General features: G+C 46.8%; 1 protein-coding gene across 1 annotated transcript in view; it reads right to left on the bottom strand.

Moving 5' to 3' along the window:
- The window catches only part of LOC311105027 (mitogen-activated protein kinase kinase kinase kinase 4-like), a gene marked incomplete at its 5' end in the record, with an annotated part of 102,061 nt that overhangs the window by 21,737 nt on the left and 67,304 nt on the right, over window positions 1–13,020 (bottom strand). The window contains 5 exons of the mRNA XM_084147007.1: window positions 1,038–1,187; window positions 2,040–2,140; window positions 3,667–3,801; window positions 4,001–4,144; window positions 4,566–4,733. Coding sequence (XP_084003133.1) covers window positions 1,038–1,187; window positions 2,040–2,140; window positions 3,667–3,801; window positions 4,001–4,144; window positions 4,566–4,733 — 698 coding nt within the window. The remainder of the gene's footprint in view (window positions 1–1,037; window positions 1,188–2,039; window positions 2,141–3,666; window positions 3,802–4,000; window positions 4,145–4,565; window positions 4,734–13,020) is intronic.

The raw sequence follows: 13,020 nt of genomic DNA, 5'->3' as shown, positions 1-13,020 counted from the left end.
CTGGGGAGAGGTTAGAGGAGACTGGGGAGAGGTTAGAGGAGACTGGGGAGAGGTTAGAGGAGACTGGGGAGAGGTTAGAGGAGGCTGGGGAGAGGTTAGAGGAGACTGGGGAGAGGTTAGAGGAGACTGGGGAGAGGTTAGAGGAGACTGGGGAGAGGTTAGAGGAGACTGGGGAGAGGTTAGAGGAGGCTGGGGAGAGGTTAGAGGAGACTGGGGAGAGGTTAGAGGAGACTGGGGAGAGGTTAGAGGAGACTGGGGAGAGGTTAGAGGAGACTGGGGAGAGGTTAGAGGAGACTGGGGAGAGAGTGGAGGAGACTGGGGAGAGGTTAGAGGAGACTGGGGAGAGGTTAGAGGAGGCTGGGGAGAGGTTAGAGGAGACTGGGGAGAGGTTAGAGGAGACTGGGGAGAGAGTGGAGGAGACTGGGGAGAGGTTAGAGGAGGCTGGGGAGAGGTTAGAGGAGGCTGGGGAGAGGTTAGAGGAGACTGGGGAGAGGTTAGAGGAGACTGGGGAGAGGTTAGAGGAGACTGGGGAGAGGTTAGAGGAGACTGGGGAGAGGTTAGAGGAGACTGGGGAGAGGTTAGAGGAGACTGGGGAGAGGTTAGAGGAGACTGGGGAGAGGTTAGAGGGGATTGGGGAGAGGTTAGAGGAGGCTGGGGAGAGGAGGCTGGGGAGAGGTTAGAGGAGACTGGGGAGAGGTTAGAGGAGACTGGGGAGAGGTTAGAGGAGACTGGGGAGAGGTTAGAGGAGACTGGGGAGAGGTTAGAGGAGACTGGGGAGAGGTTAGAGGAGGCTGGGGAGAGGTTAGAGGAGGCTGGGGAGAGGTTAGAGGAGACTGGGGAGAGAGTGGAGGAGACTGGGGAGAGGTTAGAGGAGACTGGGGAGAGGTTAGAGGAGGCTGGGGAGAGGTTAGAGGAGACTGGGGAGAGAGTGGAGGAGACTGGGGAGAGGTTAGAGGAGACTGGGGAGAGGTTAGAGGAGGCTGGGGAGAGGTTAGAGGAGACTGGGGTGGGGGCAGAGTGGGGGGTGGGGGACTTACATGCGTGGGCAGGTAGAGGTCATAGGGTGTCCCTGAGTCAACGTCGATGGCGTGGAAGCCCGACAGGGAGCCGTAGATGACTTTAAGTCTCTGTCCATCCTCCACCGTCAGGTCCACGGACAGAGGCCTCTGGGGGAGCGAGCCGAACGACTGGACCGGACACACACAACAAGGACAGACATGAGAGAGTCAACATGTCATAACCCTACATACAGTAAATCATACTGTATGTAAGGCCAGGAGTATAACCAGGGGCCATAGTTGTTCCAGGTCAAGACACAGGGCCAGGAGTATAACCAGGGCCAGAGTTGTTCCAGGTCAAGACACAGGGCCAGGAGTATAACCAGGGCCAGAGTTGTTCCAGGTCAAGACACAGGGCCACTAGTATAGTCTATAACCAGGGCCAGAGTTGTTCCTGGTCAAGACACAGGGCCAGGAGTATAGTCTATAACCAGGGGCCAGAGTTGTTCCTGGTCAAGACACAGGGCCAGGAGTATAGTCTAATACCAGGGGCCAGAGTTGTTCCTGGTCAAGACACAGGGCCAGGAGTATAGTCTAATACCAGGGGCCAGAGTTGTTCCTGGTCAAGACACAGGGCCAGGAGTATAGTCTAATACCAGGGGCCAGAGTTGTTCCTGGTCAAGACACAGGGCCAGTAGTTAGTAGTGAATAGTGATGACACTAGGAGCTAACCCATAGGGACTGCTGGGGTTAGTCTATTTAATGTCTTTGATGTTCTCTGTGCAGTGAGTAGAAAGAGTTCACACATGTTCATCACAAAGAGATGTGTTAGAACTAGAGCAAGCCACTGAGGAGGGTTCAGAACTAGGACAATGTTGTCAAGGTGACCTTAATAGCATCACACACTCTTTTTGTTTATCATTAGAGTAGATTCACAATGAAAGGACAATGTAAGAAGACAAGTGGAAGTTTGTGTTGACCTGATGCACCATTAATAATATCATATCCCACCACTCCATACATATTTGATTTGAGCCTGACCTTGAAAGCCATGAACTTGTGGTAAGGTTTGGGAGCCCATGCGTACACCTCCACAGCATTCTTCAAGGCAATCACCAGGAACTTAATCTTCTCATATCGAACTGAAATTGCATGTAACAAAAAGCAGGGATTTTCAATGATTAGGGATTTCTCTCATACTGGAAACAGAACAAGATAAAGGCTTACACTACATCAGTCTGTAATACTAACGTGTTAGTAGTCTTGAACTAATGATCATTAGACAATCTCAACAAAGGTTTTTGGTTGCATCCCAAATGGCACCCTATTCCCTATATAGTGCACTACTTTTGGGATGCAACTCTTCTGATAACTAAGTTTTGAAAGGCCAGAAGCCCATTGCCTTTCACTGAGGCACTAGCAGCATGCCTCTGACTATGAGAAACAATACTGAGGAGAGTGCTGGGAAGGACAGTGTGTGCCTCACTATGACATCATATCCTTCCTGGGTTGGAGTCCCTGAGATGTCCTCACTTTGTCAACACTGTAACTAACAGCAGGAAGAGTCACAGGAAAGAGAGGCTCACATTTGCTGAGCTCAACACTACACACTGACACAGTCATTCACTCACACCCATTTCACATGCACCCATTCTATTTCTCTCACACACACACACAATCACATATTGTGCTCTAATGGAGTCAGACACTGAGATAATAGATACATCTTCAAATCGTTTTTTTTTTGTATTATACTCATTGCTTTCTGTGTATCACAACAAAGACCTTTGATAAGCAGTAATGTGTCAACGGTTTTAACATCGTTCATACAGATCGTGACTATAAGGTTCTATCTGTGCAAAGCATAGTTCTGAGATATTGAGCATAAAAGTTTTCACATCACAGAACTGTTTTGTTGTGAATTCTTCTTTCATAACCCATTAAGGTCCTCACCTTAAATGTATCTAAAGTGCAGAGTATCAACATCCTGAGACATTTGTAAATCTGTTTTTTTAGGGGGGTGCAATCGCAGATAGAACCTTATGGTTCTTAAATGTCAATCTCAAAAATCGAACTTCACAGACATATGAAGAACCATCTAAAGATCTATTATATGTGATGAACAAAGTTTTGGCAGAAATTTAATTTTATAACCTTATAGTCCCAAGGTCTCGAGATGTAGGATCTTAATTTGATCACCCTGTTGCAGGAGAATGTTCCTGCAATGCAGGAAATATAACACTGTATTTAAGATAGAAAAAGGCTTCTGAAGTTTGTAATTTCCACTTTGACATTTCAGACCCTGACAAAATATGTATCAACCCCTACAAAAATGTCCATTAATTATAACCCACATAATAATTCACATTTCCTGTTGCTGCAGGATTATTTTCCTTCTGTAGTAAACTGGCTCAAATTAAGATCCAACATCTGTACAGCCCTGTCATGCAATAAAATGTAAGATTGATGCAACAAATCAGTAGCTCAGTTGGTAGAGCATGGCGCTTGCAACGCTAGGGTTATGGGTTCGATTCTCACGGGGGGCCAGTATGAAAAATTTATGCACTCACTAACTGTAAGTCGCTCTGGATAAGAGCATCTGCTAAATAACTAAAATGTAAAATGTAGTAATGCCATCATGATCTGAGGCCAGGTAGTGTATACTCACCGACTTTGTAGTGCACACATCCTTCTAGGTCCCCTACAGAGGTCCAGCCCTGCCTCTTCTCCACCTCTGGGTCGTTCCGAAGGATCTTGTTCCGCAGCCACGACAGGTAGTACAACCTCAGCTTGTTCTTTTTACCTGACAGACGAGATAGTGATGGGGTTTAGAGGACGACAAAGTTGGCTGTAAAAGGTGCAAAAAACATTTGAAGACTGACTATTTGGTGTGTGCCTATCTCTGTGTGTGTGTGTGTGTGTGTGTTTGTGTCTATCTCTGTGTGTGTGAGCGTATATGCGGTACTGTATATTTTTGTGTATGGTAGCACTACACTAACTACCTGAGATGGTGATGAGCACGTTGAGGCCCTCCAGAACGTCCATCTGTAGGAAGCGTCTCCTGCTGATCAGAGAGTAGACCTTCCCCTGACCGCTCCTGTCCAGCAGCCACAGACCATTCTCTGTCCCCACCAGCAGGTTCACACCTGGACCAACACACCACTGTGTTAGCCTCAACATCACAAGCCTCAGCAAGAATAGTCCCCATCCCAAATGGCACCCTATTCCCTGTATAGTGCACTACTTTTGACCAGAGCCCTATGGGACCTGGTCATAAGAAGTGTACTATATAGGATATAGGGTGCAATTTGAGACACAGGCATACTATACTATACATAAAATATGGCCATTCCCAAATTGACCTCTATTGCTAATACACTCTAGACACCATTGTAAGATAGAGCTATTATCATATTACGGTAATACCTATCCAATCCTGTCAGATCGACAATAAGTGTCTTGGGATAGGGTTTAGGAGCAGATTGGGTGTTAATCTCAATGCTATTATAAAGGTGCGTTTCTAGGGGATGGGGCTAGGGGTCAACAGGGTGCTAAACTGTTGCTTACCCCACAGGCCAGCACAGAGGATCTCGGTGTTGAACTTCTTCTTGTACTTGCGGATCTCGGGGGTGTCACTCTGGGGTCTGATGTTGGTGGGGTTCACATTGACCACGGAGCCCTTCCTGTAGCCCTCTCTCCTGATTGGCTCCTGATTAGCAAGCGGCTTGGCACTGGCTGGAGAGGGAAAAAACCCCAATAAGAACCAATATTGTTACTTAAAACCATGGCCTGTAATAGCGACATCTGGTATCTGATTTGATATTAAACATGTACAGGAGAAAACCATATATGACAGAATACCTACCTTCTATTATACAGTACGCTAACATATAAACATACATTGAATGAGATTTATGTTAAGATGGTCCTTTTTATAGACCAAATCATCCTCTCCGCCACAACAAATTAATTCAGACACTGATCTTGTTACGGAACAAAAAATGCCATAATTGATGCATTTAATCACCATTTTATTTATCTATTTGAAAGAACTTCTAAGCCTATTCACAATGATATTGGGCTGGGTGCTGATTGGGGAAACTTGCTGAATGATCAGAGAAATTATAGTCTAAGTTTTTATTTTAGGATATTTACAGAAAAAGAAGTCCTGGATGCTTTGCTAGCAATAGACGACAAGAAATCCACAGGGGCCGACCAATTGAATTCCGGTCTGCTTAAGGACTCTATTTTAACAAACCTAACGCAATGGACAACCTAAGCACTGGCGGTAGCGCTATAGGTTCGGGGGGGTGTCAGAAATACTTTTGCTATTTTCACAACCACAATTATCAGCGCAGTTGCTGCCGTTGGTGCGAAAGGGCTGGGGTTTGATGAATAAACAAGTTGTGGGTGAGTCGAGGCTTAGCCCCTCACTGGCCAATCAGAACATGCTCCATGGCTAAATATGTGGTTGCTTCAAGTTGTGTATTTACGGTCTTTGCCTTGGAATCAACACCAATTCCAATGTTAGTCCGTTATAGTTTGTTATCCAGCTTACAGAAACTAAATAACAAAATGTAGACCTATCCCATCTTTGCTAAATATGTTAACTTGAGTCTATTTGCAGGCAACATTGTTCTAAGTAATTTCATGGCTTCAATGTGAAAATATACAGTATACATAACATACACACTGATAGAGGCCTACTGTAAATAACATGGCTGATTATGGCTGAGCATGGACATGCCAAATGCTCTCAATAAGCAAGATTCATTTCATTATTGACAAGACCTAAAAAGAGAGCGAATAATTCAATTCAAATTCTAAACAAAACAACTTGTTTTAAATAGGCTATGTCTAAATACACTTACATGCAGCATAATTGCTTCCTGTGGGCATATAATATTAAAACTATGCAGAATATGGAGGGTTTTACGCACATCCAAACTTTTCACAGTAGCTGGACAAAGATCCAATATAAAGAGAATGGAGAATGTCCACTCAACGTTATACTGCTCCCAAATAGAATGTTTTATATACATTTTGGAACCATCTTACAGATCACATTCACACTTCTCCAGAAGATGCATTGGACAGTGAATCATTCTAAAAAGTTTAGTTCAACGAAAAACAAGCAATCTATTTTTTTTTTTTACAACAATAAATATATGTAAATTGTAATGATTTCATAAAATAGGCAGCATAAAACAAAGACAACGCATTGCTGCTGAACCAGCCTTCATTATAGTAGGCCTAGGGTAAGGGTAGCCTACGGAGGGCTTGGGTTTAAAAAATATGAAACGGAAAATAAACAATTGTTACAGGCAAATAACTTCTAAATACGAGGTTCACCGGTATTCACAGAGGTTCTCATCTCTCGTTTCATGATGGGTATAGACACATGTAGCCTACATCATGGAGGGGGTTTTACGCACCTCCAAACCATGGCTAAAATAATGTGGGCCTGCCTACAATCCATAGATAAAAAGGGAATGTCCGCTCACTGTTTTGCTCCTCTCAAACTTGATATTTTAATAAAGTTTTGGTGATCAAGATTTATTGCCAAGTGGTCTCACAAGCCAAACACTTTATCAATGGTCGTGACTAGCCTACTTGATTACATTGTGCAGGACAAAAAAGAAAACAGACTTCATTGAGAGGAGGGGAGGCTATGTTTAGTTTTAAAATCAAATCAAATGTACATTTTACATGTAAATGTAAAAATACTTTAAAGTACTACTTAATTAGTTTTTGGGGGGTATCTGTACTTTACTTTACTATTTATAGTTTTGACAACTTTTACTTCACTACATTCCTAAAGAAAATAATGTACTTTCTACTCCATACATTTCCCTGACACCCAAAAGTAATCATTACATTTTGAATGGCTAGCAGGACAGGAAAATTGTCTGAGTGTTGGATTGTGCCCCTGGCTATCCGTAAATAAAAAAACTAGAAAATGGTTCCGTCTGGTTTGCTTAATATAGGGAATTTGAAATGATTTATACTTTTACTTTTAATACTTAAGTATATTTTAGCAATTACATTTACTTTTGATAATTAAGTATATTTAAAACCAAATACTTTTATACTTTTACTCAAGTAATATTTTACTGGGTGACTTTCACTTTTACTTGAGTAATTTTCTATTTAGGTATCTTTACTTTTAGTCAAGTATGACAATTGGGTACTTTTTTCCCCCACCACTGCGAAATGGGTAAAAAGCATTAGTGTTTTATGTTTCTAAATACGAAGTATAAAGGCACCAAATCACATCTTGTTCCATGCAGCGCTCGACGTCGCCCGTCTACTAACCACCGGCCCTGGCAACCATTATGACGCACACCTGGACTTCATCATCACCTTGATTACCTTTATTTAACCCTCAGTAGCCTCAGTCATCAGGCAGTATTGGTTTGTTTTTGATTCACGGTCTGTACACTTCTCTTGTTTTGTTTATCTTTTTTCATTATTAAACTCACCTTCTGCACCTGCTTCTTGACTCCCGGCGTATACGTAACAGCAGTGTGTGTCACGGCTGGATAGGCTACGTTTCCGCTGTCATGCCATAATCAACTGCGTTAGCGCTAAAATCAGCTTTTGGTTGGTCTTAAATATCCGTACCAGCGCTGCCTGAAAATAGAGCCCTCAGTGCGCAGCACCCATCACTGTTGGCACCCACATGTTTTATTTAACATCATTATCAGAAAATATTCCAAAAGTATGGAAATCAGCTTTTGTGCTGCCACTCCATAAGGGCGGGTATAGTAGTGATCTTAACAATTATCACCCCGTTTCAAGGCTTCCTTGTCTAGCTAAGATTCATGAATCCTTGGTATATGTACAACTTTGCTGTTTTTTATCTGATAAATATATTTTGAATGTAAACCAATCAGGGTTTAGCCCTGGGCATGTCACTATTACAGTAACCACCATAGTTGTTAATGATCTTGTCAATGCCTTAGATACTAAAATGAAATGTGCTGCTTTGTTTGTGGACCTGCCAAAAGCTTTTGATACTGTTGATCATGCTATTTTATTTTATTGAATAAGTTGTCCTTGATAGGCCTGAGCTCTGTTGCCTGCTCATGGTTTCATGATTATCTTAGTGATAGAACTCAGGCCATCGTGATTGATGGGGTTAAGTCTGAATTTCTTGAAGTATATAAAGGTGTACCACAGGGGTCGATTTTGGGACCTGTTCTCTTCACTATATTTAAACACCTTTGGTCAATCTGTAAACAATTGTAAACTGTAAATCTATATGCGGATGATACTATTATGTATGCTATTGCCCCAACTGTTGATCTGGCTGTGTAAAACTACAGTTAGATTTTATAGCTATGCAGGAATCCCTTGCTGATTTAAAACTGGTGCTTAATACCTGCAAAACGAAATACATGTTGTTTTTAAACTCTCACTGAGGTTAAGATTAACTACATGTTCTGTCACGTTTGTTGAATGACGGGTCAGACCAAGGCGCAGTGTGATATACGTACATGTTTATTTTACTCATAAACACACGACAAAACAACAACCGAAATGAAACGAATCCGCCCTTTCACGGCCTCCCGCTGCCTCGTCGTCCACACCGTGTGCCCCCCCCCAAAATTTTCTTGGGGTTGCCTCTCTGGTCTCCGTTGTCGGAACTGTTGGTGCCGTTTCTCCTCTCCTACCCGGGCTTCCTCCTTCATCGCCTTCCGATAACGGACGGCCTCCTCCTCTGTAGTTCTCCCCCAACCGAGGAGGACATCTACTAATGTAACCTCCTGTTGAGTCCCAGGCGTTTGCTCCTTCTCGGCACGCTGCTTGGTCCTTGTTTGGTGGGATCTTCTGTCACGTTCGTTGAATGACGGGTCAGACCAAGGCGCAGCGTGATATACGTACATGTTTATTTTACTCATAAACACACGACAAAACAACAACCGAAACGAAACGTGAAGTCCAAGGTAGAATTCACAACATACCTTACAAGGAACAAGATCCCACAACTAGACAGTGCCAGTAGGCTGCCTAAGTATGGTCCCCAATCAGAGACAACGAGCGACAGCTGCCTCTGATTGGGAACCACACCGGCCAACATAGACCTATACATACTAGATCCCACACATAGAAAAAGCACAACAAGGAATATACACACCCTGACTCAACATATAAGCGTCCCCTGAGTCAGGGCGAGACATGTTCACTCAGTAGATGGTTCTCCAATCGAACATGTTCCTGCATATAAATACTTAGGCCCTACATTACTCCCTTTTTGTTTTCATAAACCTCCGTCTTATCTAACTTTGCTGTTGAAGTATAGACACCTGAGTTGCCTAACCCATTCACAGGATTGGTTAACTCTTGAGGTTCCTAGGGTCTCCACCGAGCTAGGTAAATCTGCTTTTAGTTTTAATGCACCATATTGGTGGAACAAAATTCAAAATACATTTTATCTTGATGTTCTGGTGCCGTTCGGGTGATTTAAAGTATTGATTGGTGTCACGACTTCCTCCGAAGCTGCCTCCCCTCCTTGTTCGGGCAGGCATCAGCGTAACTGTGTACTACTGAATAAACTCTGTATTCTGTGATTTACCCTCTTGCGCCTGACTCCTTCAAATCACACTCTCACAGAATCACCCACCCGCTATGGAGTCAGCGGGAAAGGAGCATATGCCTGGAGTCGTGGCACGGGTCCAGGAGCATTCAACGATGCTAGCCAGCTTGGGAGAAGCGATGGATCGGGTTCTTCAGGTCGTCCAACACCTGGGGAGGAGAGGACCCGATCTGTCGAGACCAACTGGACAACCGGATCCAGCCACCCACACCCCAGCACCCAGAGGGATCCATATATCCCAACCACGGGAGTTCGACGGGACAGCTGCTCTCTGCCAAGGATTCCTCCTCCAATTGGAGCTCTACTTCTCCAGCATTAGGCCGGCCCCATCGGAGTGGGAGAAGGTGTCCGCCCTCGTCTCATGCCTCTCGGGGAAAGCCCTGGAGTGGGCCAACGCGGTCTGGAACGAAGGAGGAGCCGCGTTGGAGAACTACGGGGAGTTCGCTCGCCTCTTTCGGGCTGTCTTCGATCACCCGCCCGAAGGTCGAGAGGCGGGCGAGCGGCTGGTCCACCCGAGGCAGGGGACGAGGACTGCGCAGGACTTCGCCTTGGAGTTTCTGACTCTTGCAGCTGGGTCCGGGTGGAACGAGCGGACCCTTATCGACCATTTCCGGTGCCATCTGCGGGAGGACGTCCGACGGGAGCTAGCCTGCCGGGACACCATGTTGTCCTTCACGCAACTGGTGGACATGGCCATCCGTTTCAACAACCTGCTGGCAGCCAGAGGATGTCCTGGAAGAGGTCTGCCCGTTCCCACCCTGGCCGACTCGGATCCCGAGCTGATGGAGCTGGGTGGAACCGCTATCCGAGAGAGCGGAGGACGACAGCGCCTGTGTCACTCTGGTGGCATGAAGGGACATTACACCACACGTTGTCGTCAGCGCTCTTTTGGGTCTAGAGGCGGAAGACAGGGCACTCTCGCATCACCCCAGGTATCGAACACCCACACTCGTTCAGAGCCCTCTGCTGCGCACTGTACCCTACCCATCTACTTTCCTGATCACATGGTAGTTCCCCAGTGTAAGGCGCTAGTCGATTCAGGCGCAGCTGGGAACTTTATGGACAGGGAATTCTCACACAGTCTAGGCATTTAATTGGTTCCCCTATCCATTCCACTCCCCATCAGAGCACTTGATAGTCAACCATTAGGGTCAGGGTTTGTTAGGGAAGTTACAGCACCAGTCACCATGATTACCCACGAGACTCATTGCGAGCAAGTCACTTTTTATTATTATTGAGTCTTCTGCTTTCCCTGTGGTTTTAGGTATCCCTTGGTTAGCACTCCACAACCCCACCTTCTCATGGCCGCAGAGGGTTCTCACGGGGTGGTCGCAAGAGTGTCAGGGTAGGTGTCTAGGTGTTTCCGTTGGTGCAACCATGGTGGAAAGTCCTGACAGTGCCTCCACGTGCGCATTCCCGCTGAATACCTCGATTTGGCACACGCGTTTTCTAAAACGCAGGCGACTAAGTTACCACCTCACCGGGCGGGGGATTGCGCGATAAACCAAACAGGTAGACGCTGTGCCTCCCAGGAGTCATGTGTATCCCCTGTCGCAGGCTGAAACGGAGGCTATGGAAACATACGTCACCGAGTCCCTGCGCCAGAGGTATATACGTCCCTCCACTTCACCCGCCTCCTCAAGTTTCTTCTTTGTGAAGAAGAAAGACGGCAGTCTGCACCCTTGCATTGATTATCGACCACTGAACAAAGAGACGATAAGATTCAGTTATCCTCTCCCCCTCATTCCGTCAGTGATCGAGCTCATGCATGGGGCGCGCTTCTTCACCAAATTAGATCTCAGGAGTGCGTACAACCTGGTGCGTGTCCGAGAGGGGGATGAGTGGAAGACAGCATTCAGCACAACCACGGGGCATTATGAATACCTGGTGATGCCCTACGGTTTGATGAATGCTCCATCCGTCTTCCAGTCCTTTGTGAACAAGGTGTTTCGGGACATGCTTGGACGCGGTGTAGTGGTATACATCGATGACATTCTGGTGTATTCCGCTACGCGCGCCGAGCATGTGTCCCTGGTTCGCAAAGTGCTGGCCCGACTGTTGGAAAATGACCTTTATGCCAAGGAAGAGAAGTGTATGTTTTTCCAGCAGTCCATCTCCTTCCTCGGATACCGCATTACCACCTCAGGTGTGGAGATGGAGGGAGATCGCATTTCAGCCGTGCGTAATTGGCCAACTCCCACCACGGTTAAGGAGGTGCAGCGCTTTCTTGGCTTCGCCAACTTCTATCGGAGGTTTATCCGGGGCTTTTGCAAGGTCACAGCTCCCATTACCTCTCTGTTGAAGGGTGGGCCGTCCCGGCTCCGCTGGTCTGCTGAGGCTGACCGGGCCTTTAGTAAACTGAGGGGTCTGTTCACCTTAGCCCCAGTACAGGCCCACCCCGATCCATCACTACCATTCGTTATGGAGGTGGATGTGTCCGAGGTAGGGATAGGCGCTGTCCTATCTCAACGCCCAGGCACGGCACCCAAGCTCTGCCCCTGTGCCTTCTTCTCTAAGAAGCTCAGCCCGGCGGAGCAGAACTACGACATTGGTGATCTGGAGCTGTTGGCTGTTGTCCGAGCCCTGGCCGTGTGGAGGCATTGGCTCGAAGGGGCGAAACACCCTTTCCTCGTCTGGAAGGACCACCGTAAACTGGAGTACATCTGGGCAGCGAGGAGGCTGAATCCTCGCCAGGCCAGGTGGGCCCCATTCTTCACCCGGTTTGATTTTACACTGTCATACATCCCGGGTATGAAGAACGTGAAGGCAGACGCATTGTCACAGCTGTATGACACAGAGGAGAGGCCCAGAGACAACATCCCCATACTCCCGGCCTCCTGCATTGTGGCGCCGGTAGTATGGGCGATGGACGCGGATATAGAGCAGGCGTTACGCACAGATCCATCTCCACCTCAGTGTCCAGCTGGGCTGCAGTACGTGCCTGCTCTTATCCGTGATCATCTGATCTACTAGGCACACACGTCACCACCCTCTGGTCACCCAGGTATCGGTCATACAGTGCGCTGCCTGACCGGAAAGTACTGGTGGCCTACCTTGGCTAAGGACGTGAGGGTGTATGTCTCCTCCTGCTCGGTGTGCGCCCAGAGTAAGGCACCTAGGCACCTCCCAGTGGGTAAGTTACAACCTTTACCAGTTCCACAACGATCATGGTCTCACATGAGTGTTGATTTCCTGACTGATCTTCCCCTCTCCCAAGGTAACACCACCATCCTGGTCGTTGTGGACCGCTTTTCCAAGGCCTGCCACCTCCTTCCTATGCCCGGTCTCCCCACGGCCCTGTAAACCGCAGAGGCCCTGTTTACACGCGTCTTCCGGAACTACGGGGTACCAGAGGATATCGTGTCTGACCGAGGTCCCCAGTTCACATCCAAGGTCTGGAAGGCGTTCATGGAACGTCTGGGG

This window comes from Coregonus lavaretus (genome assembly GCF_964263955.1).
Source record: "Coregonus lavaretus genome assembly, chromosome: 29".
Classification (NCBI taxonomy): domain Eukaryota; kingdom Metazoa; phylum Chordata; class Actinopteri; order Salmoniformes; family Salmonidae; genus Coregonus; species Coregonus lavaretus.
The sequence above is the reverse complement of the archived record's forward strand: the minus strand, read 5'-3'. Positions and strand labels throughout refer to the sequence as shown.